Here is a 22,626-nt window from a genome sequence, read left to right on the forward strand (position 1 = left end):
ACCAAAGCTCTTAAGCCGCCTACTTCCTACAGAATAGCAAGGCTGTGCAGGCCACAAACTTAGAAAAAGTAAAGATAATGGTTGATTGCAGCCCACATTTGATTTTTGTGTCCTTTTTTTTTTTTTTTTTTTTTTTTTTTCCTTTTTATTTCTTTTTAATTTTGCAGTTTACTAACTCCAAATGAGTTGGAAACATCAGGAAATAATAGCAGAGAAGAAAATAAGTCTTCAAAACTAAAGATTACTCATTACCCAGGGGCAGTTGATTCCTTTACCCCAGAACCAATTGCATCTGTTCCTGTTGTAGTAAAAAATGTGAAAATTGATGAAGATGCCATCAATGAAACTTCTCATGACCATGAAGACGAGGCTCTTAAGAAATCAAAAAATCAATACAGATGGGATTTCTCAAAATTCTGCTTTCCTAACTGTGCGTATGATCAGCCCTTCGTTCAGCTGCCAGATCCTGAGCCTGCCTTTCTTCCTGAAAATGTGGTTGGGCGACAAGTGAATATATCTCATTGGTTAGAGAAATTAAACTTGCGTCCGGAAAAGTTCTCCAGAAAAGAACAAGAGCAATTGGACTGGGAACGGAAGTACAAAATCAGCATCAATGCTGACCCTAAAATAAAGAACTGCAGAAACTGGAGTGAATATAAAAAGATCCTACAAGAGAGAGAACGTCAAAGTCACAGGGAGAGGCCAGCACATCTGTGGTCAAGTACGGTCAGACCACTGCTGACACCGGGGCATGTGAAATCTACAGGTACGTTTTTGCAATATGTAGATCTCCCTAATTTTTTAATACTTATATGAGGGGTCTTTCTTTTAATACGTTACCGTGCATTGGTCAAATGCCCTAAGCCCACTGCGTCATCAAAGCCAGTGTCAGGCCCAGATTTAAGACTGTTGTCTAGATTAAATAATGTTAAATTTTTAGAAAGAAACAGGATTTTCTGGGCTATGATTTTATTCCTGTCACTCTGCGTCTTGCTATTTATAATGTTGATAATGACACATTAAATATATTTCTTATTGTTTCATCCAGCTTCTGTTTTAGACCAAGTTACGATTATTGCTCAGTCTACTTTTCTAGACGATGCTAAGAGGTAAGTGTAATAAAGAACTGAAGATGTCACTGGCAGGACCATTAATGTGGATGTTTGTTGTAAGGGTTTACTGTGTGTGTGGTTATTATATTTTTTTTTTTTATTTTTTTTTTAATTGTGCTATAATATGCTACATGGAAAAAAAAAAATCTGATGCAGTACTTCATAATACTGCATCTACCATTAAGTAACCTGTTTGTTCCCAAAAGACAACGTAAAACCTTATTGTGTGCCATCATGTAGTCTAAAGGCCCTGTCACACACAGAGACCAATCTGCGGCAGATCTGTGGTTGCACTGAAATTGTGGACAATCAGTGCCAGGTTTGTGGCTGTGTACAAATGGAACAATACGTCCATGATTTCACTGCAAACCACAGATCTGCCAAAGATTTATCTGTGTGTGACGGGGCCTTAACGCCCTGTGCCCCCGGGACAAAATTCATGTGGATTTTGCACAAACCTGCGGCTTTGTCTGGAAAATACAGAAAATCTGCAGGTTTGCGCAAGTACAGACACTCCCCATGTTATCCTATGGAATTTGGGGAGTGCTGTTTCAATGCTGCGGATTTTGCACCTGTGGGAACTGCTGCGGATTTCCCGCAGCCGCAAAGAACTGCATGTCAATTATTCCTGCGGATTATTCGGTGCGATCTGTATACTTACCTGCCTTGATTGAAGACACCGGAGACTCTCTTCCTTCGGTGTACAAGAACAGGATGGAGCCAGGAGCGGGCTGCAAGAGGTGGGCAGGGCCTGCACGAGCGGTCGTTTTGTTTTCTGGTAGGAGAGAAAACAATTAAACAAAATCCTACATATAATTTCAACTATAAAATGATTGTCGTAAAAAAAATCCCCAATGGCAGTTTTATTTGTTTTTTGCTTTTTAATTCTGCATCCCCAAACGTAGCCTAAAAAGTAATCAAAATCTTACTCTTTTACAAAATGCTTAGAAATTAGGCCTAAAGAGTAAAATTTCTCCTTGGGGAGAGTGCAAAATTGCTATAGGGAGATTATAGGCCATGCCTTGCTCTCCTGGGAATTTAAAAGCCTCTTCAGAGGGAAAGGACTGGAACTCTAATACCCTCTTTTGACCGTAGTAACCCTAAAAGTCAATGTCGACTTTGCCACATGACTTGGGATAAGAGGCCAAACCAGTAACCCCATTTTGCAGATTCATATTTCAGGATGATTGTTCAAAAGTAGTAAAACCTAAAAAATGTAAAGTACTGCAAGCTAGAAGTATTATTTAAAAGAAAAATATATAAACCCCTTCATGACCTTTTGATATACTGGTATGTCCTAGGTCATGTCCCTTCCTTTGATGTGGGCTCGCCCTATACATGCACGTAGGGAGAGAAGTGGCTGAAATCGTACAGCCCGTGTCTGATGCAGCTGTCCAATTTGTCTATGATCAACAGAAAAACCGTACAACAAAAAATCCTAAAAAAATGAAAGGAGAATTACTTACCTGGTAGATTCCCTCCGTTCCAGCACTGATGCTCCAATGCTTTCCAAGTGGTGATTGAGTGACAACATCGGATCTGTTGGTCTTTTTTTTTTTTTTTTCCCTTCTTTTTAAATCTGCCAAATAACTGAAAATCAGGCTCTTATGCTACTCTATTGCTGTTAAATTAAGAACAATCTAAAACCTTAGTGTATAGTGATATGAAGGCAAATTGTTGTTTTTATTTTTATAGTCTTTCTGTGTAGAAGTAGTGAGAACATAGACTCATTTCTTTGTCGCTCTATTGGGAGACCCAGACAATTGGGTGTATAGCTACTGCCTCCGGAGGCCACACAAAGTATTACACTTAAAAGTGTAAGGCCCCTCCCCTACTGCCTATACACCCCCCGTGGGATCACGGGTTCCTCAGTTTTCAAGCTTTGTGCGAAGGAGGTCAGACATCCACGCATAGCTCCACTATTTAGTCAGCAGCAGCTGCTGACTATGTCGGATGGAAGAAAAGAGGGCCCATATAGGGCCCCCAGCATGCTCCCTTCTCACCCCACTCTTTGTCGGCGGTGTTGTTAAGGTTGAGGTACCCATTGCGGGTACGGAGGCTGGAGCCCACATGCTGCTTTCCTTCCCCATCCCCTTAGGGCTCTGGGTGAAGTGGGATCTTACCGGTCTCCAGGCACAGGAGGCCGTGCTCCATCCACAGCCCCTGGGATCTGCTGGACATGGAGCTGAGTATCGTCAGGGACAGGGCCCTGCTACATTAAGGTACTCTGTGTCCCCGTGCAAATCGCGCACACACACACCAGCATTGCTGGGTGTGTTAGTGCGCCCGGGACAACAGCGCTGCGCGCTTGTGCCACACTATCTTCAGCTTGCTGAAGGAGTTAATGGTTGGAAACGGTCGCGCCGGCCGCTGCTGTCAGTTTTAACTGCGGCGCGGCTGGGACTTGTGGTGCGCCGGGGACTTCCGCGCTGGCCGTGCATATTTGACGGCCGCGCTTACTACTACAGTCCCCGGCTTTTTGCGGCCTAGTTCGTTTCGTTCCCGCCCCCAGGCCTGCCAGTCAGGGTGGGGGCGGGACGCTGTGCAGAACGTCAGCGCCGAGGGCTGGAGTCTACTTTACATACTCCAGCCCTCACATTGAGCACAGTGGGACGCTGGTTTCCCGCTCTTCGTCTGAGGCACGCCCACGGTCCGCCCCTCTTCACAGAACGCCGGCAGCCATTCCTGCGGGCAGTTTGAGCTGGAGAAGGGGAGACAAGTGATGGGAGACCCAGGCACGGGATTCTAGCGACCACACACCCGCTTTCAGCGGGCGGTAAGCGGCACCTCTGGTGCTTACCCCACTAGTGCCGAAGTGTACAATTGTATTTTTATGCTTGCAATTGCACTGTACGGGCGCTGGTAATTCCTCACTATATTCCCTCCTAGATTGCTCTGAGACAACAGCATGTCGTCCGCAAAAAGCAAGGGTGCCAAGGCACAGGCTTTCTATGCTGCCTGTACCGCATGTGGGGCTACTCTACCGGCAGGTTCCACTGACCCCCATTGTGTGCAGTGCTCGGCCCCTGTGGCACTTGTTCGGCCGGGGCCTCTGCCAGAGGTGACCCAGGGAGAACCACCTGTGAATTCTGTCCAGGTGACGGGGACAGAGTTTGCAGCTTTTGCTGATAGATTGTCTGTGACTATGACTAAAATCCTAGAAACTTTGCAGTCTAGACCAGTAACTCAGACCATGGGCACGGTTGAATCACTGTCCCCTGGTCCCCCTCAGTTGGAACAGCTCCGGGCTCCGGAGGTGTCCCATGCATTCCAGGGTGACGGCTCTGACACGGACGACAGTCCCAGACAGCCTAAGCGAGCTCGCTATGAGCGGCCCTCGGCTTCATCACACTGGTCAGGGTCCCAACAGGAGGACTCTCTGTACGACGAGGCAGAGGTAGCTGATCAGGATTCTGATCCTGAGACCGCTCTCAATCTAGATACACCTGATGGTGACGCCATAGTGAATGATCTCATAGCGTCCATCAATAAAATGTTGGATATTTCTCCCCCAGCTCCTCCGGTGGAGGAGTCAGCTTCACAGCAGGAGAAATTCCATTTTAGGTATCCCAAACGTAAATTGAGTGCTTTTCTGGACCACTCTGACTTCAGAGAAGCAGTTCAGAAACACTACGCTTATCCAGATAAGCGTTTTTCCAAACGGCTTAAGGATACACGCTATCCCTTTCCCCCTGACGTGGTCAAGAGCTGGACCCAGTGTCCAAAGGTGGATCCTCCAATCTCCAGGCTTGCTGCTAGATCCATAGTTGCGGTGGAAGATGGGGCTTCACTTAAAGATGCCACTGATAGACAGATGGAGCTCTGGCTGAAATCCATCTATGAAGCTATCGGCGCGTCCTATGCTCCTGCATTCGCAGCTGTATGGGCACTCCAAGCTATTTCAGCGGGTCTTGCGCAAATTGACATTGTCACGCGTACATCTGTTCCGCAAGTAGCGTCCTTAACCTCTCAAATGACTGCATTTGCGTCTTACGCTATCAATGCTGTCCTGGACTCTACGAGCCGTACGGCAGTGGCGTCCGCCAACTCCGTGGTTTTACGCAGAGCATTGTGGTTAAGGGAATGGAAAGCAGATTCTGCTTCCAAAAAGTGCTTAACCAGTTTGCCATTTGCTGGTGACAGACTGTTTGGTGAGAGATTGGATGAAATCATTAAACAATCCAAGGGTAAGGATTCATCCTTACCTCAGCCCAGACCAAATAAACCCCAACAGAGGAGGGGACAGTCGAGGTTTCGGTCCTTTCGAGGCTCGGGCAGGTCCCAATTCTCGTCCAAAAGGACTCAAAAGGATCAGAGGAGTTCAGATTCTTGGCGAGCTCAGTCACGCCCAAAGAAAGCAGCCGGAGGAACCGCTACCAAGGCGGCTTCCTCATGACTTTCGGCCTCCTCTCTCCGCATCCTCGGTCGGTGGCAGACTCTCCCGCTTTTGCGACATTTGGCTGCCACAGGTCAAAGACCGTTGGGTGAGAGACATTTTGTCTCACGGGTACAGGATAGAGTTCAGTTCTCGTCCTCCAACTCGATTCTTCAGAACTTCTCCACCTCCCGACCGAGCCGATGCTCTTCTGCAGGCGGTGTGCTCTCTAAAGGCAGAAGGAGTTGTGATCCCTGTTCCTCTTCAGGAGCAAGGTCACGGTTTTTACTCCAATTTGTTTGTGGTGCCAAAAAAGGACGGGTCTTTCCGTCCTGTTCTGGACCTAAAACTGCTCAACAAGCATGTGAAAACCAGGCGGTTCCGGATGGAATCCCTCCGCTCCGTCATCGCCTCAATGTCTCAAGGAGATTTCCTAGCATCAATAGACATCAAAGATGCTTATCTCCACGTGCCGATTGCTCCAGAGCACCAGCGTTTTCTACGCTTCGTTATAGGAGACGAACACCTTCAGTTCGTAGCCCTGCCTTTCGGTCTGGCGACAGCCCCAAGGGTCTTCACCAAGGTCATGGCAGCAGTAGTAGCTGTCCTGCACTCTCAGGGTCACTCCGTGATCCCTTACTTGGACGATCTACTTGTCAAGGTATGCCCCTCTCAAGAGGCATGCCAACACAGCCTGAACGTTGCGCTGGAGACTCTCCAGAGTTTCGGGTGGATCATCAACTTTTCCAAGTCAAATCTCACCCCGACCCAATCGTTAACATACCTTGGCATGGAGTTTCATACTCTCTCAGCGATAGTGATGCTTCCGCTGGACAAACAGCGTTCACTACAGACAGGGGTGCAATCTCTCCTTAAAGGCCAGTCACACCCCTTGAGACGCCTCATGCACTTCCTAGGGAAGATGGTAGCAGCAATGGAGGCAGTCCCTTTTGCGCAGTTTCATCTGCGTCCACTACAATGGGACATTCTCCGCCAATGGGACGGGAAGTCGACGTCCCTAGACAGGAACTTCTCCCTTTCTCAGGCGGCCAAGGATTCTCTTCAGTGGTGGCTTCTTCCCACCTCATTGTCAATAGGAAAGTCTTTCCTACCCCCATCCTGGGCGGTGGTCACAACGGACGCGAGTCTATCAGGGTGGGGAGCAGTGTTTCTCCACCACAGGGCTCAAGGTACGTGGACTCAGCAAGAGTCCACCCTTCAGATCAATGTTCTGGAAATCAGAGCAGTGTATCTTGCCCTACAAGCCTTCCAGCAGTGGCTGGAAGGCAAGCAGATCCGAATTCAGTCGGACAACTCCACAGCGGTGGCATACATCAACCACCAAGGAGGGACACGCAGTCGGCAAGCCTTCCAGGAAGTCCGGCGGATTCTGACGTGGGTGGAAGGCACGGCATCCACCATATCCGCAGTTCACATCCCGGGCGTAGAAAACTGGGAAGCAGACTTCCTCAGTCGCCAGGGTATGGACGCAGGGGAATGGTCTCTTCACCCGGACGTGTTTCAGGAAATTTGTCGCCGCTGGGGGATGCCGGACGTCGACCTAATGGCGTCCCGGCACAACAACAAGGTTCCGGCCTTCATGGCACGGTCTCACGATCTCAGAGCTCTGGCGGCGGACGCCTTAGTTCAGGATTGGTCGCAGTTTCAACTCCCTTATGTGTTTCCTCCTCTGGCACTGTTGCCCAGAGTGCTACGCAAGATCAGGTCCGACTGCCACCGCGCCATCCTCGTCGCTCCAGACTGGCCAAGGAGGTCGTGGTACCCGGATCTGTGGCATCTCACGGTAGGACAACCGTGGGCGCTACCAGACCGGCCAGACTTGCTGTCTCAAGGGCCGTTTTTCCATCAGAATTCTGCGGCCCTCAACATGACTGTGTGGCCATTGAGTCCTGGATCCTAGCGTCTTCAGGATTATCTCAAGGGGTCATTGCCACCATGAGACAGGCTAGGAAACTATCCTCTGCCAAGATCTACCACAGAACGTGGAAGATATTCTTATCTTGGTGCTCTGCTCAGGAAGCTTCTCCCTGGCCATTTGCATTGCCTACTTTTCTTTCCTTCCTGCAATCCGGATTGGAAAAAGGTTTGTCGCTCGGCTCCCTCAAGGGACAAGTCTCAGCGCTATCTGTATTTTTTCAGAAGCGCCTAGCACGACTTCCTCAGGTACGCACGTTCCTGCAAGGGGTTTGTCATATCGTCCCTCCTTACAAGCGGCCGTTAGAGCCCTGGGATCTGAACAGGGTTCTAATTGCTCTCCAGAAGCCGCCTTTCGAGCCTATGAGGGATGTTTCCCTTTCTCGCCTTTCACAGAAATTGGCCTTTCTAGTAGCGGTCACGTCTCTTCGGAGAGTGTCCGAGCTAGCAGCGCTGTCATGCAAATCTCCCTTCCTGGTGTTTCACCAGGACAAGGTAGTTCTGCGCCCGATTCCGGAGTTTCTCCCTAAGGTGGTATCCTCCTTTCATCTCAATCAGGATATCTCCTTACCTTCTTTGTGTCCTCGTCCAGTTCATCAATGTGAAAAGGATTTGCATTTGTTGGATCTGGTGAGAGCACTCAGAATCTACATTTCCCGCACGGCACCTCTGCGCCGCTCGGATGCACTCTTTGTCCTTGTCGCTGGCCAGCGTAAAGGGTCGCAGGCTTCCAAGTCAACCTTGGCTCGGTGGATCAAGGAACCAATTCTTGAAGCCTACCGTTCTGCGGGGCTTCCGGTTCCCTCAGGGCTGAGAGCCCATTCTACCAGAGCCGTGGGTGCGTCCTGGGCATTACGGCACCAGGCTACGGCTCAGCAGGTGTGCCAGGCGGCTACCTGGTCGAGTCTGCACACTTTTACCAAACATTATCAGGTGCATACCTATGCTTCGGCGGACGCCAGCCTAGGTAGACAAGTCCTTCAGGCGGCAATTGCCCACCTGTAGAAAAGGGGCCGTTTTTACGGCCCTATCAAGAGGTATTAGTTTACCCACCCAGGGATTGCTTTTAAACATCCCAATTGTCTGGGTCTCCCAATAGAGCGACAAAGAAGAAGGGAATTTTGTTTACTTACCGTAAATTCCTTTTCTTCTAGCTCTAATTGGGAGACCCAGCTCCCGCCCCTGTTTTTTTGTATACACATGTTGTTCAGGTTGAATGGTTTCAGTTCTCCGATATTTCTTCGGATTGAATTTGCTTAAACCAGTTTATTGGCTTTCCTCCTTCTTGCTTTTGCACTAAAACTGAGGAACCCGTGATCCCACGGGGGGTGTATAGGCAGTAGGGGAGGGGCCTTACACTTTTAAGTGTAATACTTTGTGTGGCCTCCGGAGGCAGTAGCTATACACCCAATTGTCTGGGTCTCCCAATTAGAGCTAGAAGAAAAGGAATTTACGGTAAGTAAACAAAATTCCCTTCTTTAACATCACAAAAAAAAAGTAAAAACTTATCTTCTCTTCCAGGCTCCCACAAAAAGTATTTTTTTTTTCTTCTTCTACATAAGTACTCCAAAATGGAGAGATTAAAGGGCTACTCCCAGCCGTTTCCCAGCCATCCCATGTCTTAGGGCGGGTGAGGGCAGAGTGCTGTCGGGTATCGTGAACTTGCATTCCTCTCTTCACCGAACCTGACAGGACAAGTGGAGGAGTTGAGTATAGACTAAGGCCTCTTTCACACGTCAGTATTTTGCATCAGTGTTCCATCAGTGTTTGGATGCCAAAACCAGGAGTGGAACTTACAGAGAAGAACTATAATTGAAAGACTGACACCTCTTCTGTGTTTTGTACTAAAAGGTGGGGAGGGCACCACCTAACAATTTTAATAATACCCTAAATGGGTAGATGGGTTCACCTCAGCACACTTAATGAGCATTTATGGAGGAGAAAACAGAAGTGTGCAAGCAAGAGGGATACTCCAATTAATATAGAAAGGTTATCTTTATTACAAATGGATACAGGAATACACACTATTAAAAACAATTAAAAGGCAAACAGCCATGTACAACTACTGATCCAATCCTCCGTTGAGGTTTTGGAAACCCCTGCTACCCAAGGGAAAAACAATGGTGTGACACAGGGTATTACAGTGTATATAAGGAAACCGCCACACAGTTTAGATAACAATATACATGTATACCATACAAGACCACATAAATGGTATAGGGAACATATTATAATTTGCAAGATCATATACAATTGCAAGATGAAATTAGTACCCAAAGCATATTTCCCATATATATATATGTGGTTACATAGTATAGAGCCACAATAAAAAACCACATGGGGCTCCGGAGAAAATCCCCAACCAAGGTTTCCCAAATAGATAGCCTGTAAGTATCTAAACACCAGCCATTGTCAAATTACCATGAAAATAAAGGTAGCAGTGGGTATGGTCCCCACGCGTATCGTCACCTACTAGGGTGACTTCATCAGGGGTGGGTTCCCTGTATCCACAAGATGCAGATTATAAATACCTGGAAATATGAATATCAGCTGTGATTTTTTTTTCCAAAGTGCGCGCCTCAGAAGCACCCGGCGTCCCGGAAATAGCTACTGCGCATGCACGAGATAGTACAGAGAGGAAGTGTTAGAAAACGGAGTACCGCGCATGCGCGGGACTCCGAAAAAATGGCGGCCGCCATGGAGAGAGACATATTTTGGAAGTCGTAATAGATTTGATATAGATGTATCGGAAACTGGCTAAAACAAGAGGACAGTCCATCCTCCACAAATCATACTTCTTAAGGGTCCACATAAGGAACTGCAAATATATATACAAATGCATCCATACGCTTATGCACATACCGCAGCACGTACATATATATATATATATATCGCTCAGAGCAGCATACTCTTCATTTTACCCATAATAGGGCACATCCCTAAGGTCACAATAGGTTCACTAAGAGTGCATCATTAAAGGATCGAGGTGGATAGAGACAAGGAGGCAGTTCATATTCCACAAGCTGTACCTCCTAGGAGTCCATGTAGGGAGCTATACATATATGCATGTGCACCCATGTGTGTGCACATACAAAAATGCACATACCCACACATATGTCACACACAGGGCAACACACCTGTCACCTCACCCATAAATAGGGATCATATACCACTAAGGAGTACAACCCCGAGTATCCCATACAACGCCAGATTACCTAGCCCTAGAGGCCCCATGGTAGACACACATGTATACCCCAATGAGCAAACATAGCCCCCTATCTTAGGGTCCCACAATATTCATATGTGGATAACTGAAGCACATCACCCACCCACCCCCACCCACCCGACAAGTCGGGGGGGGGGGGGGGGGTGCCCATACAGGCACTATCTCTGTTTATAGAAACCGGTAAACAGCAGCTCCTCATTTAATCCCCCTGGTGCCAGACTATTTAGATTATAAATCCAAGTGGATTCCCGTCTAAGTAAGTCCAATGTCAAATTTCCTCCTCTAACATTAGTCCTTAACCCTTCCAGTCCAAGAATCTTTATCCCAGATGTTCTTCCATTATGATGTTGCAAGAAATGTGCTGCTACCGAGGAGAGAGTTCTGCCTTTCTCAAGGTCCGTTCTGGCTGTATTAATAGTGGAGATGTGCTGTTGCGTTCGTCTCCTCAGTTCTTGTCCAGTCTGTCCCACGTATATTTTAGGGCAACTGCAAATTAAGCCATAAATTAGATTTTTTGTCCGGCAATTGAAATATCCTCTAGGTTTCTGTGAAGATGAGAACATATTATGAAAAATAGGATCTTTTGCCAACATCAGAGGACAGATGTTACAGTTACCACAGGGGAAAGACCCTTCCATAGAGCCACCCCCCTCCGTTCTTCTAGAGGGTCTATAAAAATGACTGGATGATAATACATCCCTGAGATTTTTAGCTCGCCTGGCAATTATCCGAGGAGCCTCCGCAATGTGTGGCTGTAGAGCCAATTCACTCCGCAGAATTCCCCAATTTCTCTTCAAGATCCCTCTTAGATCTGACCATTGGTTGTTGAAGGTTGTGACCACTCCAATATCACTATACGTGGTCTTCTGCTCTCTACCCTTGGTCAGAATCTCCTTTCTCTCCCTCACAGTTGCAGATTGGAAGGCCCGAGAAATTACCTTTTTAGGGTATCCCCTTGCTTGGAACCGTCTCGTCAACTCCCTTGATTGTTCACGAAATTCCACATTGTTGCTACAGTTTCTTCGAAGACGCAAAAATTGGCCTTTCGGAATCCCCTTTCGAAGGTGTTCTGGATGGAAACTGCTGTAGTGTAATAAGCTGTTCGTTGAGGTCGGCTTTCTAAACAGGTCCGTGGCAATCCTTGAGTCCTCCAGAGAGAGTTTTAAATCCAAAAAATCTACTGAGGTAAGTGACAAGAATGATGTTAGGTAGATGTTGAACATATTGTTATTAAGTTCGGAGATAAACTCCTCACATTCTTCCCACGAACCTGTCCACAGCATTAGAACATCGTCCAGATATCGAAACCATTTAAAGACATGTTTTTGGTAGGCGAGCATATTTCTCACTTTGGTCTCCTCCCACCAGCCCAAATAAATGTTGGCATAAGATGGGGCACAGCGTGCCCCCATTGCAGTTCCTGACACCTGTTTGTAAAAAATTCTGTCAAAAACAAAATAATTCAGGTTGAGGACCAGGGAGAGCAAATTCAAAAGAAATTCATCATGGTCTCTAGTACCTGTACTCTGTCCAGACAGGAAGTAGGAAACCGCCCCCATACCTAGGTCATGCGATATATTAGTATACAGAGATTCTATATCCATGGTGACTAAAATGGTACCTTCAGGGATGTTCAATTCCTCAAGTTGTAAAATAAGGTCCGTGGAGTCTCTGACATACGATTCAAGGCGAAGAGCAAAGGGCTGCAAATAAAAGTCCAGGTAAGAGCATAGCTGTTCAAATATGCTCCCGATCCCAGCCACAATTGGTCTCCCAGGTGGTTTTAGGAGAGACTTGTGCACCTTCGGGAGCATATAGAATGTAGGCACAACTGGGTTTTTTACCGTAAGAAACTCCAGTTCTTTTTTAGTGATAATCCCCTTCAGATGTGCATCCGTCAATAGACGATCAACCTTAGATTTAAAGATACTTGTGGGATCGGAGGGGAGGGGCTGGTATACTGCCCTATTAGAAAGTTGGCGTTGTGCTTCCTCCAGATATAACTTCACAGGCCATAGAACAATATTTCCCCCCTTGTCTGCCTCCTTAATTATCAAATCTCCATTTTTCCTCAGACGTTGTAATGCCCCTCTTTCCACAGTTGAAATATTGTCCTGTTTGTTTTTGTCCAGTTTTAAGGACCGAATATCCCTACATATGGCATCGAAAAAAACCTGAACTACTGGAAATAGTGAGAGGTTAGGGGTAGCCTGTGAGGGTAATCTACCCGGGAACTTTCTCTTACCAAGGGTAGCTTGTTCGTCCATCAGATCCAACAGAGTTTGGAAAGCCAATCTCTCATCCTGGGGGAGGGTGTCAATCAATTGGGGTTTGTGGTATAAGAGCCTGAAGGTAATCTGTCTACAAAACAAATAAACATCCTTAATAAAAGTGAACTTATCTAGAGTGTTCATGGGGGAAAAGGACAGGCCCTTAGAAAGGACCCTCCTTTCTACCTCATCCAATACATGGTCTGAAAGATTAATAACGTTCAGATTACCTCCAAGCTCCCGATCTCCACCTATTTCTTCCTCCAATTGCTCCCCTTGTGGCGGGGTGACCATCCTGTTCTCCTTAGTCCGCTTCTCAGGAATCGGCCGTTTCCTCCTGCCCCTCCTGCATCGCTTTCTTGATCGCTTGGATCTGATGATAAAAAATCCTCCCCAGAGGATACTTGGTTCTCTCCATTGGAATTAGTTGGTTGGGGCATACCTTCTATATATTTAGTATTAATTATTTGTGGTAATTTGTTTAAGGTTAATTCTTTGTCAGCTGTGATGAATTTAGAAGAGAGGGAGAATGCCTGGTCTAACCAGGCTGTGGATGTATTTGATCTTCCCACTATGATACAATCAGATGGAGGTACTGAGGGGAGTAATGGTTTTGAAAAAATGAGTACAGATCTTATTAAGCTACATAAAAATTTAACTAAAATATGGTACAATATAAAAAGTCTGGAGCAGTATAAAAAACTGGGTATTGTACCAAGAGGATTGCGAGTTCAAATCTTTCCCGCATGGGAGGTTGACCCAGTTTTTAAAAAAACTTGGGAAACTGGTTTACTAAAATGTTCATCGATTATTTTGGATATGTTGTTGGCACATGACCGGGAGTTACTTATAACCACCAGGGATGAAATTAAAGAAATGGAGTCCAAATTGAAAGACTTTGATCAAACCCGGGAGGTAGCGCCATTTCAGACCAGATTAAAGGGAATCATTGATCTCTTTGAGAAGGAGATTATTAAACGTAAACGTAATAAACTCCTTAGAGACAAAAAGGATTTCCAGATGGGGGAAACCTTTAGATGGAATCATAGGGGTAATATAAGATCTAAACAGAATGTGAAAAATAGACCTCAAATGCCCCAACCAACTAATTCCAATGGAGAGAACCAAGTATCCTCTGGGGAGGATTTTTTATCATCAGATCCAAGCGATCAAGAAAGCGATGCAGGAGGGGCAGGAGGAAACGGCCGATTCCTGAGAAGCGGACTAAGGAGAACGGGATGGTCACCCCGCCACAAGGGGAGCAATTGGAGGAAGAAATAGGTGGAGATCGGGAGCTTGGAGGTAATCTGAACGTTATTAATCTTTCAGACCATGTATTGGATGAGGTAGAAAGGAGGGTCCTTTCTAAGGGCCTGTCCTTTTCCCCCATGAACACTCTAGATAAGTTCACTTTTATTAAGGATGTTTATTTGTTTTGTAGACAGATTACCTTCAGGCTCTTATACCACAAACCCCAATTGATTGACACCCTCCCCCAGGATGAGAGATTGGCTTTCCAAACTCTGTTGGATCTGATGGACGAACAAGCTACCCTTGGTAAGAGAAAGTTCCCGGGTAGATTACCCTCACAGGCTACCCCTAACCTCTCACTATTTCCAGTAGTTCAGGTTTTTTTCGATGCCATATGTAGGGATATTCGGTCCTTAAAACTGGACAAAAACAAACAGGACAATATTTCAACTGTGGAAAGAGGGGCATTACAACGTCTGAGGAAAAATGGAGATTTGATAATTAAGGAGGCAGACAAGGGGGGAAATATTGTTCTATGGCCTGTGAAGTTATATCTGGAGGAAGCACAACGCCAACTTTCTAATAGGGCAGTATACCAGCCCCTCCCCTCCGATCCCACAAGTATCTTTAAATCTAAGGTTGATCGTCTATTGACGGATGCACATCTGAAGGGGATTATCACTAAAAAAGAACTGGAGTTTCTTACGGTAAAAAACCCAGTTGTGCCTACATTCTATATGCTCCCGAAGGTGCACAAGTCTCTCCTAAAACCACCTGGGAGACCAATTGTGGCTGGGATCGGGAGCATATTTGAACAGCTATGCTCTTACCTGGACTTTTATTTGCAGCCCTTTGCTCTTCGCCTTGAATCGTATGTCAGAGACTCCACGGACCTTATTTTACAACTTGAGGAATTGAACATCCCTGAAGGTACCATTTTAGTCACCATGGATATAGAATCTCTGTATACTAATATATCGCATGACCTAGGTATGGGGGCGGTTTCCTACTTCCTGTCTGGACAGAGTACAGGTACTAGAGACCATGATGAATTTCTTTTGAATTTGCTCTCCCTGGTCCTCAACCTGAATTATTTTGTTTTTGACAGAATTTTTTACAAACAGGTGTCAGGAACTGCAATGGGGGCACGCTGTGCCCCATCTTATGCCAACATTTATTTGGGCTGGTGGGAGGAGACCAAAGTGAGAAATATGCTCGCCTACCAAAAACATGTCTTTAAATGGTTTCGATATCTGGACGATGTTCTAATGCTGTGGACAGGTTCGTGGGAAGAATGTGAGGAGTTTATCTCCGAACTTAATAACAATATGTTCAACATCTACCTAACATCATTCTTGTCACTTACCTCAGTAGATTTTTTGGATTTAAAACTCTCTCTGGAGGACTCAAGGATTGCCACGGACCTGTTTAGAAAGCCGACCTCAACGAACAGCTTATTACACTACAGCAGTTTCCATCCAGAACACCTTCGAAAGGGGATTCCGAAAGGCCAATTTTTGCGTCTTCGAAGAAACTGTAGCAACAATGTGGAATTTCGTGAACAATCAAGGGAGTTGACGAGACGGTTCCAAGCAAGGGGATACCCTAAAAAGGTAATTTCTTCAGCGCTCTATTGGGAGACCCAGACGATTGGGGTATAGCTACTGCCCTCTGGAGGCCACACAAAGCACTACATCAAAAGTGCAAGGCCCCTCCCCCTCTGGCTATACCCCCCCCGTGGTATCACGGGTTCTCCAGTTTTAGCTTTGTGTGCGAAGGAGGTCAGACATTCCATGCATAGCTCCACAGATTTTAGTCAGCAGTAGCTGCTGACTTTTTCGGATGGAAGAAAAGAGGACACATATAGTGTCCCCAGCATGCTCCCTTCTCACCCCTGGATGGTGTTGTAAGGTTGAGGTACCTATTGCTGGTACAGGGCTGGAGCCTGACATGCTGTTTTCCTTCCACATCCCCTTGTAGGGCTCTGTGGAAGTGGGATCCTGCCGGCCTCTCAGCTCTGATGCCGGGCTCCATCCACAGACCCATTAGAACCTGATGGATTCGGAGCAGGAGTACGATCAGGGACAGGCCCTGCATCATACAGGTACTCTGTGTCCCCGGCAGGCACAGACACACTCCGGGCTGGCTGGGTGTTGTAGTGCGCCGGGGACCGCAACGTAGAGTTGGTGTCCCTACAGATTACTGGGGGATTGTTTGTGTTTGGGAACGCAGCGCCGACCCCCTCTGGACCGGGCGGCGCTGCTGTGACTTGTGGTGCGCCGGGGATCCGCCGTCCGCGCTTTTACGGCGGCGGCGGTTATAAATTTAGTCCCCGGCTTTTTGGGCCTAGGACGCCGGCAGCTCCGTTTCGTTCCCGCCCCCACCCTGTCATTCAGGGTAGGGGAGAGACGCTGTTCGCTAACAGCGACGAGGGCTGGAGCCTGATTTACATGCTCCAGCCCTCTCACTTGGCACAGAGGGAAGCAGGCTTCCCGCTCTTGGCCAGGAACGCCCAGGGCCCGCCCCCCTTCCTCTCTCGAGACGCCGGCAGCCATTACAGTGTATACTGCGTGTGCTGCGTGTGGGGCTAATCTACCAGCAGGACTCACACACGCCCCAAGAAAGCAAATGGAGGTACCGCTTCCAAAGCGGCTACCTCATGACTTCCAGCCCCCCCCCCTCCGCATCGCCGGTCGGGGGCAGGCTCTCCCGCTTTTCCGGCATTTGGATGTCACAGGTCAAAGACCGGTGGGTGACGGACATTTTGTCTCGCGGGTACAGAATCGAGTTCAATTCTCGTCCTCCAGCTCGGTTCTTCAGAACCTCCCCACATCCAGACCGAGCAGATGCTCTGCTGCAGGCGGTGGATTCCCTAAAAGCGGAAGGAGTGGTGATCCCAGTCCCTTCTCAGGAACAAGGACAAGGGTTTTACTCCAATCTCTTTGTGGTTCCAAAAAAGGACGGCTCGTTCCGTCCTGTTCTGGACCTAAAACGGCTCAACAAACATGTGCACGCCAGGAGGTTCCGGATGGAAACCCTCCGCTCTGTCATTGCCTCAATGTCCAGAGGAGACTTCCTTGCCTCAATAGACATCAAAGATGCTTATCTCCACGTGCCAATTGCTACAGAACACCAAAGTTTTCTACGTTTTGTGATAGGAGACGACCATTTTCAGTTCGTAGCTCTTCCATTTGGTCTGGCGACAGCCCCACGGGTCTTCACCAAGGTCATGGCGGCGGTGGTAGCAGTCTTGCACTCTCAGGGACACTCGGTGATCCCTTACCTAGACGACTTATTGGTCAAAGCTCCCTCTCAGGAGGCATGTCAGCACAGCCTGAATGCTACGCTGGAGACTCTACAGTCTTTCGGATGGATCATCAACTTTCCAAAGTCGATCCTATCACCGACTCAGTCACTAACGTATCTTGGCATGGAGTTTCATACTCTAGCAGCGATAGTGAAGCTGCCGCTGAACAAGCAGCGGTCACTACAGACAGGGGTGCAATCTCTCCTGCAGGGCCAGTTGCATCCCTTGCGGCGCCTCATGCATTTCCTAGGGAAGATGGTGGCAGCCATGGAAGCAGTTCCCTTTGCGCAGTTTCATCTGCGCCCACTTCAATGGGACATTCTCCGCCAATGGGACGGGAAGTCAACGTCCCTGGACAGGAAAGTCTCGCTTTCCCAGACGGCCAAGGACTCTCTACAATGGTGGCTCCTTCCCACCTCATTATCTCAGGGAAGATCCTTCCTGCCCCCATCCTGGGCAGTAGTCACGACAGATGCGAGTCTGTCAGGGTGGGGAGCAGTGTTTCTCCACCACAGGGCTCAGGGGACGTGGACTCCGCAGGAGTCCTCCCTTCAGATCAATGTTCTGGAAATCAGGGCAGTGTATCTGGCCCTACTAGCCTTCCAGCAGTGGCTGGAAGGAAAGCAGATCCGAATCCAATCGGACAACTCCACAGCGGTGGCATACATCAACCACCAAGGAGGGACGCGCAGTCGGCAAGCCTTCCAAGAAGTCCGGCGCATTCTGATGTGGGTGGAGGACAGAGCATCCACCATATCCGCGGTTCACATCCCAGGCGTAGAAAACTGGGAAGCAGACTTCCTCAGTCGCCAGGGCATGGACGCAGGGGAATGGTCCCTTCACCCGGACGTGTTTCAGGAAATCTGTCGCCGCTGGGGAGTGCCGGACGTCGACCTAATGGCATCCCGGCACAACAACAAGGTCCCGGCATTCATGGCGAGGTCGCGCGATCAAAGAGCTCTGGCGGCAGACGCCTTGGTTCAAGATTGGTCGCAGTTTCAACTCCCATACGTGTTTCCGCCTCTGGCGCTCTTGCCCAGAGTGCTACGCAAGATCAGATCCGAGTGCAGCCGCGTCATACTCGTCGCTCCAGACTGGCCGAGGAGGTCGTGGTATCCGGATCTGTGGCATCTCACGATCGGTCGACCGTGGTCACTGCCAGACCGACCAGACTTACTGTCCCAAGGGCCGTTTTTCCATCAGAATTCTGCGGCCCTGAACCTGACTGTGTGGCCATTGAGTCCTGGATCCTAGCATCTGCTGGATTATCTCAAGGAGTCGTTGCCACAATGAGACAAGCTAGAAAGTCGAATTCGGCTAAGATCTACCACAGAACGTGGAAGATTTTCTTGTCCTGGTGCTCTGCTCAGGGAGTGTCTCCCTGGCCATTTGCATTGCCCAAGTTTCTTTCCTTCCTGCAATCGGGGTTAGAAAAGGGCTTGTCGCTCAGCTCCCTTAAAGGGCAAGTTTCGGCACTATCCGTGTTTTTTCAGAAGCGTCTAGCACGTCTTCCTAAGGTGCGCACGTTCCTGCAGGGGGTCTGTCATATTGTGCCCCCGTACAAGCGACCGTTAGATCCATGGGATCTGAACAGGGTACTAGTTGCTCTCCAGAAGCCGCCCTTCGAGCCTCTGAAGGAAGTTTCCTTTTCTCGGCTGTCGCAGAAAGTGGCGTTTCTTGTTGCGATCACATCGCTTCGGCGAGTGTCTGAGCTGGCAGCTCTGTCATCTAAGGCTCCCTTCCTGGTGTTCCACCAGGACAAGGTTGTGCTGCGCCCCATTCCGGAGTTTCTTCCTAAGGTCGTATCCTCTTTTCATCTTAATCAGGATATTTCCTTGCCTTCTTTTTGCCCTCATCCGGTTCACCGGTATGAAAAGGCCTTACGTTTGCTAGATCTGGTGAGAGCACTCAGAATCTACATTTCCCGCACGGCGCCCATACGCCGTGCCGATGCACTTTTCGTCCTTGTCGCTGGTCCGCGCAAGGGGTTGCAGGCTTCTAAAGCCACCCTGGCTCGATGGATCAAAGAACCAATTCTAGAGGCCTACCGTTCTGCGGGGCTTCCGGTTCCTTCAGGGCTAAAAGCCCACTCCACCAGAGCCGTGGGTGCGTCCTGGGCATTACGTCACCAGGCTTCGGCTCAACAGGTGTGCCAGGCAGCTACCTGGTCCAGTCTGCACACTTTCACCAAGCATTATCAGGTGCATACCTATGCTTCGGCGGATGCCAGCTTAGGTAGAAGAGTCCTGCAGGCGGCAGTGACACCCCCGTAGGGGAGGGCTGTTTTGCAGCTCTAACATGAGGTATTTATTTACCCACCCAGGGACAGCTTTTGGACGTCCCAATCGTCTGGGTCTCCCAATAGAGCGCTGAAGAAGAAGGGAATTTTGTTACTTACCGTAAATTCCTTTTCTTCTAGCTCTTATTGGGAGACCCAGCACCCGCCCTGTTGTCCTTCGGGATGTTTTTTTGTTGTTTGCGGGTACACATGTTGTTCATGTTGAACGGTTTTTCAGTTCTCCGATGTTATCGGAGTTAATTTGTTTAAACCAGTTATTGGCTTCCTCCTTCTTGCTTTGGCACTAAAACTGGAGAACCCGTGATACCACGGGGGGGGTATAGCCAGAGGGGGAGGGGCCTTGCACTTTTGATGTAGTGCTTTGTGTGGCCTCCAGAGGGCAGTAGCTATACCCCAATCGTCTGGGTCTCCCAATAAGAGCTAGAAGAAAAGGAATTTACGGTAAGTAACAAAATTCCCTTCTTCTCGGGCCTTCCAATCTGCAACTGTGAGGGAGAGAAAGGAGATTCTGACCAAGGGTAGAGAGCAGAAGACCACGTATAGTGATATTGGAGTGGTCACAACCTTCAACAACCAATGGTCAGATCTAAGAGGGATCTTGAAGAGAAATTGGGGAATTCTGCGGAGTGAATTGGCTCTACAGCCACACATTGCGGAGGCTCCTCGGATAATTGCCAGGCGAGCTAAAAATCTCAGGGATGTATTATCATCCAGTCATTTTTATAGACCCTCTAGAAGAACGGAGGGGGGTGGCTCTATGGAAGGGTCTTTCCCCTGTGGTAACTGTAACATCTGTCCTCTGATGTTGGCAAAAGATCCTATTTTTCATAATATGTTCTCATCTTCACAGAAACCTAGAGGATATTTCAATTGCCGGACAAAAAATCTAATTTATGGCTTAATTTGCAGTTGCCCTAAAATATACGTGGGACAGACTGGACAAGAACTGAGGAGACGAACGCAACAGCACATCTCCACTATTAATACAGCCAGAACGGACCTTGAGAAAGGCAGAACTCTCTCCTCGGTAGCAGCACATTTCTTGCAACATCTTAATGGAAGAACATCTGGGATAAAGATTCTTGGACTGGAAGGGTTAAGGACTAATGTTAGAGGAGGAAATTTGACATTGGACTTACTTAGACGGGAATCCACTTGGATTTATAATCTAAATAGTCTGGCACCAGGGGGATTAAATGAGGAGCTGCTGTTTACCGGTTTCTATAAACAGAGATAGTGCCTGTATGGGCACCCCCCCCCCCCCCCCCCGACTTGTCGGGTGGGTGGGGGTGGGTGGGTGATGTGCTTCAGTTATCCACATATGAATATTGTGGGACCCTAAGATAGGGGGCTATGTTTGCTCATTGGGGTATACATGTGTGTCTACCATGGGGCCTCTAGGGCTAGGTAATCTGGCGTTGTATGGGATACTCGGGGTTGTACTCCTTAGTGGTATATGATCCCTATTTATGGGTGAGGTGACAGGTGTGTTGCCCTGTGTGTGACATATGTGTGGGTATGTGCATTTTTGTATGTGCACACACATGGGTGCACATGCATATATGTATAGCTCCCTACATGGACTCCTAGGAGGTACAGCTTGTGGAATATGAACTGCCTCCTTGTCTCTATCCACCTCGATCCTTTAATGATGCACTCTTAGTGAACCTATTGTGACCTTAGGGATGTGCCCTATTATGGGTAAAATGAAGAGTATGCTGCTCTGAGCGATATATATATATATATATATGTACGTGCTGCGGTATGTGCATAAGCGTATGGATGCATTTGTATATATATTTGCAGTTCCTTATGTGGACCCTTAAGAAGTATGATTTGTGGAGGATGGACTGTCCTCTTGTTTTAGCCAGTTTCCGATACATCTATATCAAATCTATTACGACTTCCAAAATATGTCTCTCTCCATGGCGGCCGCCATTTTTTCGGAGTCCCGCGCATGCGCGGTACTCCGTTTTCTAACACTTCCTCTCTGTACTATCTCGTGCATGCGCAGTAGCTATTTCCGGGACGCCGGGTGCTTCTGAGGCGCGCACTTTGGAAAAGAAAAAAAAATCACAGCTGATATTCATATTTCCAGGTATTTATAATCTGCATCTTGTGGATACAGGGAACCCACCCCTGATGAAGTCACCCTAGTAGGTGACGATACGCGTGGGGACCATACCCACTGCTACCTTTATTTTCATGGTAATTTGACAATGGCTGGTGTTTAGATACTTACAGGCTATCTATTTGGGAAACCTTGGTTGGGGATTTTCTCCGGAGCCCCATGTGGTTTTTTATTGTGGCTCTATACTATGTAACCACATATATATATATGGGAAATATGCTTTGGGTACTAATTTCATCTTGCAATTGTATATGATCTTGCAAATTATAATATGTTCCCTATACCATTTATGTGGTCTTGTATGGTATACATGTATATTGTTATCTAAACTGTGTGGCGGTTTCCTTATATACACTGTAATACCCTGTGTCACACCATTGTTTTTCCCTTGGGTAGCAGGGGTTTCCAAAACCTCAACGGAGGATTGGATCAGTAGTTGTACATGGCTGTTTGCCTTTTAATTGTTTTTAATAGTGTGTATTCCTGTATCCATTTGTAATAAAGATAACCTTTCTATATTAATTGGAGTATCCCTCTTGCTTGCACACTTCTGTTTTCTCCTCCATAAATGCTCTTCTGTGTTTTGGAGACACTCCTGGTTTTTACATCCAAATACTGATGATACACTGATGCAAGATACTGACATGTGAAAGAGGCCTTCCGCAGTATATAACCTTTCTAGCTGACTGAGATTGAACATTTCTCATCCACTTGACAAGT

At 47.6% G+C, this 22,626-nt stretch overlaps 1 protein-coding gene across 1 annotated transcript in view; it reads left to right on the plus strand.

The window, feature by feature from the left end:
- TSEN54 (tRNA splicing endonuclease subunit 54) overlaps positions 1–22,626 on the plus strand; it is a 63,267-nt gene that overhangs the window by 37,929 nt on the left and 2,712 nt on the right. Inside the window, exons 8-9 of the mRNA XM_075349650.1 lie at positions 168–766; positions 1,049–1,109. Of these exons, the coding sequence (XP_075205765.1) occupies positions 168–766; positions 1,049–1,109 (660 nt within the window). The remainder of the gene's footprint in view (positions 1–167; positions 767–1,048; positions 1,110–22,626) is intronic.

This window comes from Anomaloglossus baeobatrachus, chromosome 5 (genome assembly GCF_048569485.1).
Source record: "Anomaloglossus baeobatrachus isolate aAnoBae1 chromosome 5, aAnoBae1.hap1, whole genome shotgun sequence".
NCBI classification, from domain to species: domain Eukaryota; kingdom Metazoa; phylum Chordata; class Amphibia; order Anura; family Aromobatidae; genus Anomaloglossus; species Anomaloglossus baeobatrachus.